At 44.4% G+C, this 18,389-nt stretch overlaps 1 protein-coding gene across 1 annotated transcript; it reads left to right on the top strand.

The window, feature by feature from the left end:
• Window positions 1–39: 39 nt before the first annotated feature.
• On the top strand, window positions 40–18,340 carry LOC8031110 (thioredoxin reductase 2, mitochondrial). Its single transcript, XM_029974684.3, has 14 exons — window positions 40–174; window positions 380–488; window positions 656–727; window positions 5,643–5,922; window positions 7,076–7,154; window positions 7,537–7,670; window positions 7,752–7,771; window positions 8,601–8,692; window positions 10,701–10,872; window positions 11,698–11,834; window positions 12,571–12,666; window positions 12,958–13,122; window positions 13,233–13,330; window positions 17,941–18,340. Exons 2-14 carry the CDS (start codon window positions 392–394, stop codon window positions 18,062–18,064), a joined length of 1,566 nt encoding a protein of 521 aa, XP_029830544.2. The 5' UTR covers window positions 40–174; window positions 380–391; the 3' UTR covers window positions 18,065–18,340.
• Window positions 18,341–18,389: the final 49 nt, after the last annotated feature.

Raw genomic sequence — 18,389 nt, 5'->3', positions numbered from 1 at the left:
ACTTATTTCAAATACTATTTTATGGATTTTTTGCCATTTATCTATTCATTGGGCTATTAGTTAAAATGGCGCGGTCTATGGTGGTAGGGTAGGTCGTGCGCATATTCAATAATATTTTCTCGCTACCCCCTTGCATTGACGTGAATCACCAAAACTTCATCCCCTGATTACACTGTGAGTAGGTTGAAGTTACATGTTCCTACCCAACTTTTGAAACTCGAAGAAACGCCGGCGCTCTGTGTCCGCGATGATCAGCGTCGTCTGCTGTTTAAAATGACCCACCGAAGTCATCCGACAGTTCTGAACACGGCTTCCCACTGAGAGACCGATGCCGATGAGCAATTTTCGCCTCGTGTCTTTCTTTGTTCTTCTTATGTAGGCAACGAAGAATATGGCCTGCGTTTTGGCCAAACACAGACCGTTGTGCCTAAAGCTGGCTGGGCTTCACAAGGCGTTCAACATCAGTGGTGTCACCTTTGCAACACGTGGTAAATTCTTCCGTGTTCCTTCATGTACTGTCATGTTATTTGTTCCTTCGTGTGTCTGATGTTTGACTGCGATACTGGTCGTTGTCACATATTGTTTTAAAGACTTTAATGATCCTGCTTCATCGGATTGGACTAAACCTTGTTGATTTTCCCATTCTGTCTCGAAGGACCTGACACCAAAACCTACGACTTGATTGTTGTTGGAGGAGGATCGGGGGGCTTGGCGTGTGCCAAGGAAGGTAAATATAAATATTTTTTTTTTTTTTTTTAGAAATCCACCTTCTGTGCTCGCTCACATCATCTTCAAATATTCATATCCCATTCATTTATTCATTCATACTGTCGGCCATGCAGGGCTCTTACAGGGTGAAATAAAAATGAGCGATGCTATATGCACTACGTAGTGCACTTTGGACGGAAATTGCTATATGCACTACGCTGAGAGCTCGTGCCGCTCGGGCCACCCTTTTTCGAACTGCGCGTGTATCACTGGGGAGCTCGTTAACCCAGCCCCCCGCCTGCGTTCACGCCGCTTCGCGGCGACAGTATGCGGCTGCTAATTAGAAAAGTTAACCAGTACACGCCGCTTCGCGGCGTCCAGCCGGCAACCCAAGCCCCGCTGTCCCCGATCTGCGAAGTTTCGTCGACAACATTCGGTGTTCTTTTTTTTTTTTTTAGTGTTGATCGCAAAAAACAAATATAAATATCGCCAAATGCCTCGTCAAAATAATGTTCAAGAAAAATGAAAAAAAAAAAGGCAGCTTCAACGCGATTCGAACCTGCGTCCACTTGCGTACGAGGCGGACACGCTAACCTCTCTACGCTATGCGACCGGTTGGAAAACACGTTGTGAACATTCATTTTATACGAGACAAACGCAGTGCATATAGCAATTTCCGGCCGAGCTGCACTCCGGAGTGCATATAGCATTACTCAATAAAAATACATAATGAGCACATACAGGTCTCTGGTACAAGATCAGAATTTTCCCGTTACAAGAGATACAGTATAGTAAAATACGGAACAAGAAACAAAAACAAGTATACTTAAATTACACTCTAAATGTACATCACTCAAAGATCAGGAAGAATGAAATGAACACATCTCCAGAAGTTATGATACTAAGGGTATTGAAATGACGTGACACAAAGTCATGTGACGTCATTCTCCTCGCTGAATTTAGCGGGGAATTGAATTGGTGTATAGGTCTGTGACATCCCATAATACAATGCGTTTAATGTAATGAGTAGCACATAAAACAGTTGTTTCAATATTTTTAAGAAATGAACTTAGTGAGGCTGATGAAACAGTGTCATTCGGTAGCACGCTCCATTCGTTTATGGCTCTAGGAAAGAAACTGAATTTAAAACAATCATTTCATACAGACGGACTTGGATTGTACATCGTGTGGCGCGGTGCCTTGATGATTCATTGGAGCGAATTTTGAAATAGTCTGAATAATTTATTTTTACTTCATTATGAATAGTCTGGAAAAAAAAATTTATGCAGTCATATTTTGTTTTAGATTAAAAATTGGGAGCTTTGCAAGTTCACATAGTTCAATGGGAGAATAAGCACAACTATATTTGTTAAATATGAATCTGGAGGCTAGTCGCTAAATTTTTTCCAATTTAGCACACTTTGTCAAGGTATGTGTGTCCTACGCGATTTTTGCATACTCAATTATAGGTCTTATGAGGATCTTGTATAAAAGAGCTTCTATTTCGTTTGTAGCACTAGAGAGGTTTCATCTGAGGCTTCATAGCTTTGACGCACACATTGTCAGTGTGTCTATTCCATTGTAGGTCAGAGATAAATGTCAAACCTAGAAACTTTGTTCCATGACCCTAGAAAGTTCTAGAGTGGAGCGCTTAGGTGCCCGTTTCCGGTTTGAGCGGCGTCGGCGTAAGCACGCAGTGCATTTTGGGAAGTGTCCCATAATGCAATGCGCAGGACTCGTGACGTCACCAGGGTCACGTGACCTCACAAGGGTCACTTGACGTCACCACAGTCACGGGAGTCACGTGAGTCACGAGGGTCATGTGACGTCACCAGGCTCACGTGACTCACGAGGCTCACGTGACTCACGAGGCTCACGTGACGTCAACGAGGAGCAAGGAGGACAGGAGGAGGAGGGGGGCATACCGCTCCTTGTGTACCCTTCCCTCCTCCTCCTCAAGAGCTTCGCTTTATTTCGACTTTACAGGAAGTTGTAAACGTCTTCCACTTTTTGGCTATCTATGCTATAGTCGTAATTTAAAACATTTTTCTTTCTAATTATTATCATAAAAGCAGGTTTTTTTCAGGTTTAACTTCACCTGATCTTCCGGTGCGTTTATCTTACTGTATATCACGCAGTCGTCTGCGAAGAGTCTTATAGGTACTGTAATGTCATTGGGCGAACCGTTTATAAAAATCAAAAATAAAAGGGGACCGAAAACACTTCCCTGTGGCATTCCTGATGAGACCGGTGAGAGGCTAGATCTCTACTCTTCTATCTCCACGTATTGCTCTCTCAAGGAAAGATAAGAAAAAAACCACTTCGTCACATTGGGATATCGAAAAATGACGTCGATTCTATGTAACACTTTTGAATGCGATACCTTATCAAACGCATTCGCAGTCCAGGATTACTATATCAGTTTGACTTCCATGATTTATCGTGTGCGCTAGATCGTGTACAGTTTCATCCAATTGTGTTGCTGAAAGCCCTCTGCGGAAAGCATGCTGGTATTGTAATAAGACAGCATAATTGTCAAGATATGCGAACATATGTTTAGACACAGTATGTTTCAAAAGTTTGGAACTGGAACTTGTAAGGGAAATTGGTCGATAGTTGCTGACATCTGAAACACTGCCACTTTTATGAATAGGTATTATCTTCGCTCGTTTCCATGTGCTGGGAAAAGATTTCTTTTTCTTTTTTTTATAATGTTATTTAGAACTGTGATTGGCAAAAAGAGCAAGAAAAAGTGCAGAGTTTAATTTTGGTTCATTCTGCTTGCCTTACTTGTAGATGTTAAAGGGATACTGAACCGAAATTTCGAGTTCACAAAACAAGGCTGGACGGATAGGCAGGACGCTGCAAAACCCAAAAACATCACTCATGCAGCGATATCTTTAACAGATGTCAGCTTGATTGCACCCTTCTTTTCCAAAAGTACGGCCATCCGTTTGAGATATCGATCTATGAGCGATGTTTTGGAGTTTGTTGTGTCCCATTCAACGCTTCTGCGGCCTTATTTTGCGAACTCCAAATTTTGGTTCAGTATCCCTTTAAAGCAGTCAGCTTCCGTAAGGACAGCCTCAACTTTCTTGCCATTTGAGCAGTTGAGTGACATAGTGGAAGTATATGTTTTTTTGGTCGCCCCATCTCACATGTTGTGTGAAGCTAAAACACCATCCACGTGGCTCTTGAGGTACTTTTTAAATGCATTCGAGGAAGATCAGTTTGCTATCAATAGCAATTTCTGTCGCCATCAGCCTCTAACACTAGCACAAATCAAAGTTGAACGCTAGTTTTTTTTTTTTTTAATTCAGGGGGATTGTGGCATTTCACAGAGCCTCGGAAAAATGCATTGCTTTCAAGGACCGCAGTGTGTCTGGTGTAAACCTTTTCAGGGGGGTAGTGCAGACTTCACGTGTAGGTAAACAAAAATACCCGGAACCATGTGGGACGTAACACTAAGGCTTATGTGGGCATAGCATATTTGTTAGTCTTTTCTGTTAAATCTAATGTTGAAGGTTAATAAAAGGACATGAGTAAAAATGTTCTTTCTTCGAGACTGCGCCGGGACCCGACGACGGAGGCAGCTGATGGTCGCTGATGGAAGAGTAAACCAGACAGGACTCCGCGGATAGGGGGAAGAAAAAAAACACGTCTATTTACAAGCCAAGCTAATTTCCAAATCCCTGCAAATGGTCCCACCACGTCCTCTCTTCCTCTTCTTCTCTTCTCCAAATGTCCCCTGCCCCAGCTCGCACGAGCGTCGCCAGTTCACCCACACACCGGGGCACACGTGCAAACGCAAACACGCAAAGAAACGAGCCTGTTCCCGTGTCCCTTCACGGTGATGGCGGGCCGATTCTCACAACATGCTATTTCAGATTGTTGCTAACAGCCATTTTTAATCATTCAACTTAAACCGACTAGAACAGTTTTCGTGATTGGTTGAACTGGTTACCAGACTCCTAGCATGGTCTTGGTAACCGAGACCATTCTGGGTCTGGAACATAGACATCTTAGACAAAAATCTCTCTGGGTGGACAATTAACAAAGGACCACCTCTGTAGAAAAGGTTGTTCTTGGCAGACAAAGAAGACAAGAGCTGCTTCCTTATGCGATTCCGTCATCCCTAAAGAAGAAACCAAGCTGGTTTCAAAACTTCGGGACACTTTTTTGACGCTTTGGTTGGAGTATTTTCTTTTTATTACTGCATTTTGTGTTTGTCTCGAAGCATTGCTTAGGACAAACCAGTGGCAGGCTCATGTTAGTTTCAGCTGCTTTGGGGCTTCAACATGACCGTCCGCGTCATTAACAAGGCAGGATGTTGATACAACTAGTAGTCTTTCCCCAATACGACATGTGTTTGTTTGCCCACCAAACGTAGTCAGATGCTTTTGTTTCCTCACGACCTCAATCAGTGATGGCGTGTGCATGGCTGCCTCATCGTATGTTCCCCGCATAGTCTCTCCAATGCTCTTCGATTGGCGTGCCCCTCCCTGCGTTCCGATCCACCAAAGACGCTTTTTGGAACATTTGTTTGTCCTATTCTTTTAAAATCGTGTCAACATGACGCAAAAAAAAAAACGGAAAGTGAAAAAATCGCCTGGCTTAGATGTTCCACCAGGGGCAATGGAGGTACAATTGCACTTGGTGGTAGGGTTGATGGGATGGGTCTTGCTAATGTTGGTTGCACCGTGGAAGAGAGGGCACTATAGGATGGAAAGGGGGAAGGGGAGGGAGTGTTAGCACACCGCTTACACTCCCCTCTCCCCTCCCTCCTACTGTGCAACCAACTTGAGCAAGCGGGGTTGTGGAGGGTTCCGACATAAAGTTATCACTTTAAAATGAATAGCCGGGTGAACTCGCTCCTGCCGCTCAAAGGAGTCCGACCCGCTGAGCCGGTAGTTCAAACCTGTGCTGGTGCTCAGCCCAGGCGCTCGGTCTGAGTGCGGCCGTGCTGGACTTCGTGGAGCCTTCCCCGCGTGGCAGCTTCTGGGGCCTGGGGGGCACATGCGTCAATGTGGGCTGCATCCCCAAGAAGCTGTTCCACCAGGGGGCGCTGCTGGGGGAGGCCCTCGAGGACGCCCGCCATTTTGGCTGGGGGCTCGCCGACCCGAAGCCCGGCCACAACTGGGCCACGCTGAGGGACGCCGTTCAGGGACACGTGCGCTCCCTCAACTGGGGACACCGGGTCCAGCTCAAGAAGAAGTGGGTGGCCCGTACCTGACGTAGCATTTTGGCAGATCATTTCTAGAGCAGACGTTAAGGCTGGTTCAGACATTGGAAGTTGACTGCGATCGACTGTGCCACGGTCGCTTGTTACAGCTTACAACAATATTAAAGCCCTCGATGCTTGTCTTACAAGGGGTGTCCCAGAGCCCCTCCAATCTGCGCATATATTTTACGCATCATCCTTTCGCCACGAGCTTGAAATAATTCTGGCAATGTTATACGGCACCATTTCTAATAGATATTGCATAGATTTGATTTTGTAAATACTGTGAAACCTTCAGTTTGGTTGTGCACAGATTGAAAGGGTTCCAAAGCTACCTGACGGGTGGCACCATATGTCAGCGTGTTCTCCCGTCGTAAGCCATCTCAAGTGGCCATAGCACGGTCAGTCACAGTTGAATGCAAATGCAGCTTTGCATTCCCAGCTTCTACATTGCCAAGATTGTAAGTTTGGAAAGAGATGCGACTTCTGTCTCTGCACTGGGATTTGAATGCTCTCGCGGCCTCAGTGGCTTACGAGTACTCGGGACTTAGGTTCTGCAACAGCCAAGCTTACAAAAAATGACAAATCCTGAGTGCGGCCGCTCCATGTAGCGATGCTCAAGTACTGGTTAGTTGGATTAATTCCCTGAAAACTTTGTTGTTTATTATGAAAGGCTGTCCCTTTCGTTTCGCTCGCCTTCATTTTCATACTTTGCAACTTCGCTAATGGAAACTTGTTAAAATTGATTACTTCCTTATTGTATGTGCCAGAAACAAAACATACTAAATCATAATGTGGTGATTCTTTTTCTCTATCTTAACTCAGTGAGGTCTTGACCTTGCCCTCATTCCAGACTGTTTGATTATCTTCCATTCCATTTCGCTTTCTCTCGTCTTTGTCCAAGGTGTAGTCTTCTTTTGCTGGTTCTTCTATTCATGCATGAAGCAAGCGAAGCTGTTACATGAACATACCTTTAGTTCATCTTAGTTTTTGTAGCTTTTTTAACTTTTTATCATTTCTTCTCAAAAGTCGTGCATTAGTTTTTGGCTCAGGGAGATCAGCAAGCTTCAATTTTCTCTGAAATGCGTGCCCATTGTCGGACACACCAGAAGTTCACAAACTGCCATACATCCGTCTTCCGCTCAGGAAAGTGGACTACTTCAATGCCCTGGGCACGTTCATCAACAAATCCAGCCTTAGTGCCAAGGCTCCAGATGGCACAGAAGTGAGTAGCCTCAGCAGAAAGAGCCGGCTTTGATCACTCTCATTTCTATTGTTCTGCATTGTTGCCTTTGCATTGCAGAAATTTAATTCTCGGGCCTCTAGTTAGGGGCAGACGAGTTGGACTGATCATTAGGAAAAGGTTTTTTCTTCCGACATCCGCGAAATGTGTTGTTGACTGTGAGACTTTCACGGTTGCAGCAAGCCCTGGCTAGCTATGCTTCATTGTGGCGCTGCCTTGCATGTTTGTTTTTTTGTGAATTCATTCCTGCCATTGTACAAAGCTTTTTCCTTTTTTTTTTGTTTCGTTGATCATTTCAAGTTTAGTTTGATTATCTAACTGAAATGCTATTGTGCAACTCGTGCCTTATGTTCTGCCTGAACAGCAAATTCTGTCAGCGAGCAACTTCGTTGTCGCCGTCGGAGGACGTCCAACGTTGCCGATTGATGTGCCTGGAGCATTGGAACATGCCATCACTTCGGACGATCTCTTCTCTCTCGAGAAACCACCTGGAAAAACGTGAGCCTTAAGGCTCATCCGACGTTGGGTGGCACGTGCTTGACTGTGACCCGTTTCCTTACCTTCTCTGTTCTCTTCCAGACTTGTGGTGGGTGGAAGCTGTATCCTTTCTTTGTTCGTGAGACCATGTAATCTCCCAGTGTTGGGAGCAGTGTCGGGACCAACTCCAGAGACAAGTTCCAGCGCATGATTGCACTTGCCTTTGAAATGGTGTGCAGTATTGTGGGTGAATCCAATTGTCCAGAGTTTAAAGGAATAAATGTGGCTCCTCTACAGTCGCAAAAGTAAAACACCTTTCCGTGATGTTATTGTAACGAGCTTTCGAACTTCTTTCTCACTTCTCTGACGAAAACAGGAAATGAGATAAATTTAAGTTTTCTCGGAATGTTGTCTGTAGGTTTAAGAGTAAGTACATTCTAGCATTTTAGTATGTCTTTGCAGTGATAGTAGAGCTGTAAGGCAAGCACTTCAAGTTTGGAACGCGTCCTACCCGAGTGAGCGAGGAATCGTGTCAGAGCTGTGAACGCATGCCTGTAGCCTTGAACTCGCTGCAATACTTGATTTCGGGTGTAAACTTTTGCTGGCACATTGAATGAAGTACAATTAGATAGGCTTTTTTTTTTTTTTTTCAGCATTGAAAAGTTCAGGAGAATTTCAGACGTGCTACAAGCTTCAAAACTTCTATTGTAGTTTTACAGTGAAGTTTCAGGCTTATAAGAATACTTTATAAGGTCCACTAGTTTTTAAAAGATTTATTTGAGTGTCTCATTAGCTATTATTATACATACAGATATCGGATGATATCTGTGTGGCACAGAAACAAAGAGAGAGTATGAAAATTGAAGCGGGAGACCTTTTAAATTGTTTTTTCTTGGATGTTCTCGAAATCTGTTTCAAACCTAATGTTGCTCCTTAATCCGAGGCTGTTAGACGTTGCATTGGAGTGTGCGGGCTTCCTCAACGGCCTCGGCTTCGACGTCAGCGTCATGGTGCGGTCCATTTGCCTGCGTGGGTTTGACCAGGTAGGCTCTTACTCATTGGCTGGGATATAAGACATGCAGTATGTGTGAAAAAAAAAAATTCAGATAAATTCAAGATATAGACAGGCTGACTGACTGACTGCATTGTTACTTAAAGGTCTCTTTTGTGGTGTGGACATAGCATGCTAAAATTTCTGAGCTCAGCATAAGCTTTACGAACCTTCACAAGTTATAAATACGACAAGTGCAGCTTTGTCAGATCTCAAATTTCTTGCAAATTTTTATACAAAACATTGTTTTAGTTACCCATTCGGTTTTGTACGACCTATGAATTGAAGGTTAAATGTGGAGTGGGGGGGGGGGGGGGGGGGCTGTTACGTTGGCTTCCATCTACGACAGAGAGAAGGTAAACTTTTGCAGTGTTTTTTGCAATCCATCTTCTCGTCACTAGATGAATGAAATCTTCTTAATGGGGGAGTTTACCGACTATAGTAGTTAACGCTATTGGAAGCAGGACAAAGAGAGAGGAGGAAAACAGCACACGAATGGCAGCGGCACACGAGTAGAACAAAAGCCAAGCTGCGTAAGTTCTAGGGCTTGTTCCAGCTGCACAACAAATGCGGTCAAAACAAGATCAGCTTTTGGTAGCTCAAGCAATATGTTCTAGTGTGGCCAGGAGTTCATGCTTAAGCGTAAAACATGATTGCTAATGAAGGCTGGTTCACGCATGCTCGTTTGAGCGTAACTGAGTGGGTTGCAACAGCTCACGACTGTTTGCAACGAGAGAGAACACTGGCGCCACCTGTCGGGGAGCCCCAGAACATTTTGGATCTGCGCATATTTACTAATTTTTTGTGCATCACTCTTTCACCGGGGGTTTGAAATAATCTTGACAATGTTTTGAGGGAGCATTTTTCATGGATAGTGCATAGATTTGACCTGGCAGACAGTACTGCAAAGCCTTCAATCTAGTTATATGCAAATCGGAGTTGTTCCAGGGCTACCTGGCAGATGGCGCCAGCATGTTTCCTCGTTGTAAGCGGTCGCACGGGCGGTCACTACGCACTCGGCTGCATTCTAATGAAAATGTATGATCCCGCCTTGGTGGTGCATTTTGACACACTTGCAAACAGTGTTTGGCATCTGTCGCTTTAGTTGGACAAGGACCTTAGAGTTGGGTGTCCTGGGAACTGTCCTTGTCGGAAACAAACAACTCACTGCTCGGTTCTTTCTTGGAGACTGCGCCGAATTTAAGGCTGATGTCGCGCAGTAAAACAAAGTATACATATTCAGCTACAACAATGCAGGTTCGGCTCTCTAAATAATGACTATAGCTGCTTAATGGGAGGTTGTTAATAATACCGCAATACCATATAGAAGATGGAGAAAGACGCTTGCGATATAAAATTTCTCCAGTGCAATAAGATTCTTAAAATGCCATTCTGCGACCGCTATTACGTGTACCGTAATACCCCAAGTTACAGCTTACCTAAAATCAAGAGTAAATCTTATGAAAACAGAAAGTTAGTTATTGTTCAATGTACAACCAAGAAAAGTAAAGAAAATTTAAAAAAATCTTGTAGCAAAAGAATGTGAAAGAGTGTTTACGCTTCATTCGCTCACCCTCAAAAACTAAATGAGCAGTCACTATCACTGTCAAACAAAATGTCGACCACTTCGTCACGTAGGTCCTGCGACCTTTCAAGCTTGTTACCGTAGCGGGGGGGCTATGAATAGCATTTATCGCCTGCCTAACTGTTCTCGTCTCCGCCAAGGTCACCATTGGCCTGGGCAGTGCAAATACTAGAGGGGTTATCGTTTGGTATTTTGGAAAAAGATACAGAATCGTGCCATAAGTTGGAGCGGGTTATCTTTAGCAGGTGGGGCATCTCTGAGAATATTGTGGCAGACTCGCAGTTGCTACAAGAAAATCGTCAATATTTCCTTCCGAATATTTCTGGAGTCTGCTCTTTTATTTGATCTAGGCACTCTTCCGTTCCAATATTGCGCTATTGAAAATGAATTTTGTGCCACTGCCTCTCCACCCCAGCAAATGTCCAAGCTGGTGACGAGCCACATGGAGTCGGTGGGTACGCGCTTCCTCTGGACCTGCCTGCCCAAGGAGGTCAAGAAGTGTCCGGACGGCAGGCTGCAGGTGTCCTGGACGGACTCCCAAGGCAGCATGCAGGAGGATGTCTTTGACACTGTCATGTTTGCCATTGGTGAGGCCTCTTTCGCTCGACGTCTATCTTTTAGCTTATTTGAAACGTGGAACTTGCACTCACGCTCTTCTTATAGTGTCAAAGTGGCTCACAGGCAGCGAGTTTCCTTAGGGGTGGAAGCTTTGCCCAAGACTTCTTGACGCTGATCTTCGCTCCCTGTGGATTCATACGTATCGGGGCCTCTTAGATTGGGGATAGGTGCTGACTCTGGTTGAATTTATGCGCGGCTTATTTTGAACATATCGCATCACGTCTAACTCAAAACAGCAGTTGGTGCGTTTTGGTTGCTTCCGCAGTGGACGCTAATTAATGCGATGTATACGCTGGGAACATCTGCCGCGTATAAAAAACGTGGCCACGTGCAAGAAAAATATACACACATTGTTTCGTAGTCGTCGTGGGTTTGGTTTTCGATTACAAGCTATTTATTTACATATTAACGGGAGTCCTAATTATGTGGGCTGGCCCGATGAGCGCCAAGTCGGAGCTGCCGACCCGAGCTTTCCGCATTCGTCGTATATTTTGCGTCGCAGTGCCCGTGGATCGTGCATGCTCCCACCTCACGTGCTTTATGAGGCAGGCATCGTTACGGAGCGCCAGTTGCGTAGCGATGCCTGCAGGCATCGCTATGCAACTGGTGCTCCGTAACGATGCCCATAGCTACGGCTTTCATAATGTATGTATTCGGGAAGTTTTAGTGGGCCGATAAGCATATGCCCTCTGGTTTGTCGGGCTGTACTACCCATGCTAAGGACTCTCTCAAGGTTTGTAGGATGTTTAATCATGCCTACATCTAATTAGGGTGTTTTCTTGGTGTGCCCAAAGGGAGACAAGCCAAGACAAAAGGACTCAACCTAGAAGGAGTAGGGGTGAGGCTGAACCCCAGGAACCACAAGGTGGTGGCCAGTGACCTGGAACAGTCTTCGGTCAGCAACATCTACGCCATCGGAGACGTGCTCGACGTGAGTCCCTGTTCTCAACTTTTCTGTTGCACGGTTTCCTTTATAGCATATCCCGTGCCGCGACGGATTACAGCCATGCAAGGCTTGCACGATTACGATCTGCTGCTGCCATTGTCTCAGCATTTCGTCTTCGCTTTCTGGCTAGGTAGCAGCGCTTCGAACTTACACTCGGAAGCTCTTTTTTTCAGCACATAAAATGCGGCTTGGTGCCTAAGACGAAAAGCGTAGGCATTCGCTCATGCATTTTGGCAAGCTTGTTTGTGTGTGCCGACACCTGGAAGGGTGGCTGACTGAATCTGCGGCACAAGAACCGTAAACAACACCAGCGACTTGTGAGCTTACCGAAAAACAGTTGCGACGTCTGTGGCAAAAAAATGTGTATGTCTTGCACCGTGCTGCGCAGGGATGTAGACCACAGGCATAACATACTCCTTTTCCTATTTGGTGCTCCGTCTGGCGAGATATTCATGTGATGGGTGCAGGAGACTAAAGGGCAAGACAGCACTGCTCTTTTACTCTTCCCTTTTAAATGAAGGCAGTTGCGTGACCTCATTGCCAAGTAGAATACTGTAGATATGCAAATATAGCTACCGAATAAAATTGTACTAATATTTTCTTTGCAATAGGGTGCATTTGAGTCTATGGTGTCCGTTGACGTAACAGTGCTCCGCACGCTTCGTGGCCTCGTGTAAGTTTGGGCAGTCAGTGCAGTCCTGACCGTATTACGGGGATGCAGGGCAGACCAGAGCTCACTCCGGTGGCCATACGGGCGGGCAAGCTCCTGGCACGGCGCCTCGCTGGTGTCACCGATGAGCGGATGGACTATGACAAGGTACAGTGATACAGTTATTTCACGCCTCTTTGGAGCTGCTTTCACCTCAAAAACGTAGGAAAGAAGTTTGCCTCCTAATAAAGCGTTACTAATTTCCTAATAAGCCTCAAGCATGCACGCTCAGCAGAAAAGAACACAGTGGAGGGCAACAAGCACGTGCTAGAGATCGGGCATTCGAAAGAGTTGCCCTTCCATTTTCATTCCGTCAGTCACAATAGAGAATTTCATTTTTTTTTTAACCCCACCTTCTCCGCCTGCTCGCAATAGACACTTGTTAAACTCTACTTCCAGGTGGCCACAACAGTGTTCACCCCACTGGAGTACGGCTGCGTCGGACTGTCGGAAGAGGCGGCCCTGGAAACGCACGGGGCCGACGACGTTGATGTCCTGCACGCATTCTACAAGCCTCTGGAGTACACCGTGCCCCAGAGAGACGCCTCCCATTGCTACATGAAGGTACCTCCCGTTGCTTGTTAAGGAAATTCCAATCAATCGAATGATAGGTTCGTTTAGTTTGATAGTTTGATGGCCTGCAACGCGAACGTGTCTCTCGGCGTCTCTTTCAGGCCGTAACCCTGCGCTCCGGTTCACAGCCCGTGTTGGGCCTCCACATGACGGGCCCTCATGCCGGGGAAGTGATCCAGGGCTACGCAGCTGCGCTCAAGTAAGGCCGGTGCACATGAGGCCCGGGGATGTGAGGGGTGGGGGTCTCCCTTGCCACCTGCCTTCCCCCCTTCCCTCGGTCTGGTTGCTAACACCTTTGCTCGCAGGGCCGCTCGGATAGCCGCCGTATCCTTCTGGGTCGACTTCCCCCACACGCCGCGCCTCTCGGGTTTTCACAATTTTTTTTTGTGCCTGCTGTGCAGAAGTTGCCCTTTGTGTTGCATATTTTTCTGCACAAATGCATGTGTCGCATATTGCCGTGATTTCCAGCTTGCATCCACAAGCACTGTCGGCAAGCTTTGAATGTTGACTTCCGTCAGATCCAACAACTGGGATCCGTAGGCTGGTGCCACTGAGCCTGGAAAGCATCTCCGATTCTTGTCATTGAGCATCCTGTACTGCTTGTGCATTAAAAATTCTCCCTTGGTAGCAACAGATTACATCACAGGAGCCGCCCCGTCATGCCGTCGGACGTCGTGATCCTGGCAGTTGGTCGTAGAAGTGCCAGTGAAGAAAAAGAGGAGCGGTAATTGTTACCGTCATTGCGACGTCCCAAGTTGTGGCTGCTAGGTTTTCGTGGACTGTTAAGCTGAGGAGCGACTTGCAGCGCAGAACAGGGGTCTGCCATCTCTTTACTTCCGATGCTTTATTACCGCCAGGACCGTGACATCCGACAGCAGGGCACGAATGTGATGTCATTGGGCGGAAATCCGGGAACCGAAATTGAGGGCACGACAAATGCACTGATCGGAGACGTGTTCCAGGTAAAATACCGCTTCCCTGCCTTGGAAGCAATGAGCCAGCTTTCTTTCTGGAAAGCGTTTTGTGCAATGCTGTGCTCTTCAACTACTTTATTTTGGCGAAGATGATGATTAGCAGAGGGTACAAACATGACCAGCAGTGATGTTTTCTGGTTATTGGAGGTGAGCTCGAGTAAAAGGATCATAAGGAGCTAAACTCGGGTCGCAAAAAGCGTAGCAGACGCAGCCGTCCTATGTGTCCTAACTCCTTACTGCAGCTCTTTCTTGTTTGGTGTTCTTTTCCTTCCTTTTTATTTTTTTTTTCAGCTTAAATTTTTATGTGCATTTTTCACCGGGTTTAATAAGGTGGCATCTGAATTTTGTGAACTGGTCAATGACGTCTGTTTGACGTAATAAAATGAAGCATAACAGGCATACTTCTAGCACACATTGCCCCGTGCTGGTGATTGCAAACCTTGAAAACAGCACTTTAGCAAACAACATTTTTTTCCTGAACTATGCAAAGTCTGCAAAGACCGCTTTATATTTTATTTTTGCACTCTTGGTTTGACGTCTGCTCAACCACAAGGACTTTTTTTTTCTTTTTTTTTTTTTTCTGTGTGCAGCCCATTAAATTATGAAGGCAGTTCTTAGTACAATTCTCTGTGTCCTTAATGTTTTGGCCTACATTTATGTCCCTAAAGAATAGGGATGTCGCGAACCACCCTAGGTTTGGTTTCGAAAGGTTTCAATTATTTCCAAAGTGAACTGAGGTTCGAATTCGAAATTTTTCTATATTTTCGTACTGACAGGTTCGAATTAGAAAATATTCACAATTTTCGATCACAGTGAAGTTTCGAATTCGAAAAGTTAGAAGCTTTCACGGTTTCGAAAATTTCGGGTTCAAATATTTCGGATATTTTTTTACTTGAGGTTTGATAAATTGGAAGATTTCGAACTTTCCTAACTTGAAATTTGAGATATTCGAAAATTTATAATTTCCTGGAATCTGAAATTCAAAGATTTCGAAATTCTTTGGATATAAAATTAGAAAAATTCGAACGCTTCAAATTTTTATAGACAAAAAGTTCAAAAATTTCTAAGGTTTCGAACTTCTTTCTACATAAAGTTTGAAACGTTCGAAGGTTTCGATTTTCTCTTAACGCTTATTCGAAAAGAAAACTTTGAAGATTTCGAATTTCTTTTAGGTCCAAGTTTTCGAAGTTCGAAGTCCGGTTTTCATGTTCCTTCACAGTTTCAGTTTTAAATAATGTTTTCGCGACTCACTGGTTTTCACAAAATCACGTTTAGAAAAGTTTGCGTGTGATATTTAGACTCCGCCAAGTTGGATAAGGCAGTTAAATGAGACGACAAGTGTCCCGGATGTGCTGGAATATTTGCCGGTGCAGAGTGACGTGTGACCATCGATCAGCAATTGTGACTGCCAGCCGGGGAGGTCTTTAACGTGCACAGTAGTGATCACACGAACGCACTGTTTTACGGTACTCATGCAGTTAGAAACGGCCAGGGGTGGGCAGGAGGTTGAGGCTTAGAAAAACCTTGAAGCGATCTGGCAAACTACCTTGCCACGCTTTTGCAGTCTGGTAGTAATCCGATTGAACGCCGCCCGAGGGATGCTGGCATATAGTAAATTAAGTTTGTAATTGTCCTGGAAGTTTATTTTCCGAGACGGAAGAAACGCCTCGCAAAAAGCACAGAAGCCGACACAACTCGAGTTCGAGGAGTGTTCTACCATACAAGTGGCGTCGGAAGAAGAAAAACGGAGGGGGGCATATGTATAGCCTGCTGCCGCTCTTCACTGCATAAAAGATTGCATAGATGGTCATTGTCGGAAACTCGTTGTCAGAAGGCACTACTTGTGACATGCTTATAGTGGTTCGGAAGTTCAAAGCTATGTCTTTTCGACCTAAATAACTGTGCCATTTATAAAAAAAATAAAATAAATAAAAATAAACATAACAATAAATGCGGGGATAAAAAGCTGGAGAAAAAAAAAACTATCAAGAATACGCCGGAAGTGTTGTATTCTTGCATATTCAGAGGCTCAGAACTTCGAAACAGGTTTCTCCTACCAAAATGTGTACAAGCTAAAAGAAACACGTCCCAAGAACGTGAAGCAGAAAAACAAATGTCTTTTTTTTTAATGACGTGCTGAACTTGAACAATATTAGATATCTTCTCCTATGAGTTAATTTATTCCTTAAAGTAAAAAAACAATGAATGCATTATTTTGTATTCTGCAGATGGCAATAATATATGTATGCTGTCTGTAGTGTTAATTTAAATCCAATACCTCAATCAGCTTAGACAAAAAAAAAAAAAAAGTTTAGGGCATAATTGCCTGTAGATACATGTTTGGGCATTTCTTTGAAACTCATTTTGAATAACAATAATCACATCTTAAGACGACACTTACCTAGGCTATATATACTGTCGAGGCCGGTTATAACGAAGTCAACAGGAATCGGAAATCACTTCGCTATATCCGCTATTTCGCTATAACCGACTTTGGTTATAACGAAGTGCAAAAGGGAATGGGAAGTCGTGATCGCTTCACTGCAGCCGCTATTTCGTTATAACCGACTTCGTTATAACCGGTCTGGACAGTAGATCACTCTTAAGAAGTTACACGCCTTTTCCATAAATAGCTTCGGCTAAAGCGCGCTTCAAGTATGGCACAAGCGACAATCGTCCAAAAACCGTCGTCCTTCATCGTCCCTTCAGGAATTTATTTCTTTAAAACTAAGAAAACCAGAACATTGAAATAAAGTGCATTGTCTTTCGTAAGGAACGCAGCTCCGCATGTAAAAATTCGAGAAAAAGAATTACGAATGTACCTCACTACTTGAATTCAAATGAAACTGTCCGCCGGTCTTTCGAAGTTCGACGAACGTCGAACTTTTAACATTTCAGGATTCAAAAGTTTGTACCTTTTAGAATTCTCTTGATAAATAGGTTCGTAAGTTCGAAAATTATTGATTTTCTTAGCGTAGGAAATTTGAAAAGCTTCGAACTTTTTAGATCAAAAAGTTCTAAAGTTTGAAAATCATTGAATCTTTTTTGGTCTGTCAAGTTTAAAAGTTCGACAAGCATAGAATTTTGCGGCCTAACAAGTTCGAAAGTTAGAAAAGGGTCGAATTTTTTAGCGTAATAAGTTCGACGGTTCGAAAAGCGTCAAACTTCTTAGTTTAACAAGTTCGAAAATTCGACTTCCATCGAATTTTACGATATAGAAAGTTTGAAATCTTTCGAACCTTTCTAATTGCTTGATTTGATCATCGAAACTTCGGTTCGAAAAAAGTTCGCAACATCCCTACTAAAGAATGTAATTTCCGTTATGTACCCACCATACATAAGGCAAATTGTGTTGTGTTCTGGCTACGGAAGAGTTGTATGCCGTGCAACGTAAGCACATTTTTGGGCGCTGGAACTTTTTCTTTTCATGCTCCCATTTTGTAATCAGGCTGCAGAGCTAGGCTTTCAGTAAAGATTTATGGTAGTTTGTCTATATTTTGTTTTACCTTACAAATTTAACGATCATAGTTGGACTACACTTCGGTTCACCCTGGATGTACCACAGTGAAAGAAAGCTGCATCTGTAAGCTCCTTGCTCAAGGACATACTTTGGCTGCACAAACTCTCACACAACAGGAGCAGCTGCCAGAGCGATGAGCTTGGGCTTCTAGCCTCTATTGTGGAACATCTTGAGATACATTAGAGTATAGTATCCGTTTCTTAGCATAGCATTTGCTGCTGTTCTGAAGTTTCCTTCTGAATGATCCTTTTTGACCTTGCTCTGAGATGATGCTTTTTTTGCTTCCACCACTTACATGCAGTACTTTCACCACAGGTGCAACTTAACCAGAAAGGTCCTGGAAGAAACAGTTGGCATTCACCCCACTGTGGCTGAAGAAATGGTCAAACTGCACATAACCAAGCGGTCCGGCGAAGACCCAACGGTCACGGGCTGCTGAGGCTAATAGGGACATCTGCGCCAACACTTGCAGGAGGCACAGGCCAACTGTGCAGTCCCAGTTGTACTGTGCGCCTGCTCGGCGGGGATGTTCCGGCACCGTTTCTGCTAGTCTGTATATTGGGGGACAGGTCCTATGATGTTGAGCCTTGAAAGCCCATCAGGGCTAGGGTTTGACTGAAGTTGCCTGTCCCAAGAACGAACATATTCTGCACTCATATATTGCAGCCTGTTGAGTAGATGGTTTTATAAAATAAATGTTGTTTTATAAAACATTTTGTTTTAGTTATTATTTCTGTATTGAGCCATGTTGCAAAGTTGATTGA

This window comes from Ixodes scapularis, unplaced genomic scaffold, assembly GCF_016920785.2.
Source record: "Ixodes scapularis isolate PalLabHiFi unplaced genomic scaffold, ASM1692078v2 PGA_scaffold1__304_contigs__length_218370807, whole genome shotgun sequence".
Lineage (NCBI taxonomy): Eukaryota > Metazoa > Arthropoda > Arachnida > Ixodida > Ixodidae > Ixodes > Ixodes scapularis.
This window is presented reverse-complemented; position numbering and strand designations above follow the sequence as displayed.

What these genes read in the sequence shown, in the direction of transcription:
- LOC8031110 (XM_029974684.3), top strand. Translation starts at nt 392, where the DNA reads ATGGCCTGCGTTTTGGCCAAACACAGACCGTTGTGCCTAAAGCTGGCT. An exon ending in CGGGTCCAGCTCAAGAAGAA is followed by an intron (nt 5,923 to 7,075) that starts GTGGGTGGCCCG and finishes TCTTCCGCTCAG; the next exon opens with GAAAGTGGACTACTTCAATG. An exon ending in AGCGGATGGACTATGACAAG is followed by an intron (nt 12,667 to 12,957) that starts GTACAGTGATAC and finishes CTCTACTTCCAG; the next exon opens with GTGGCCACAACAGTGTTCAC.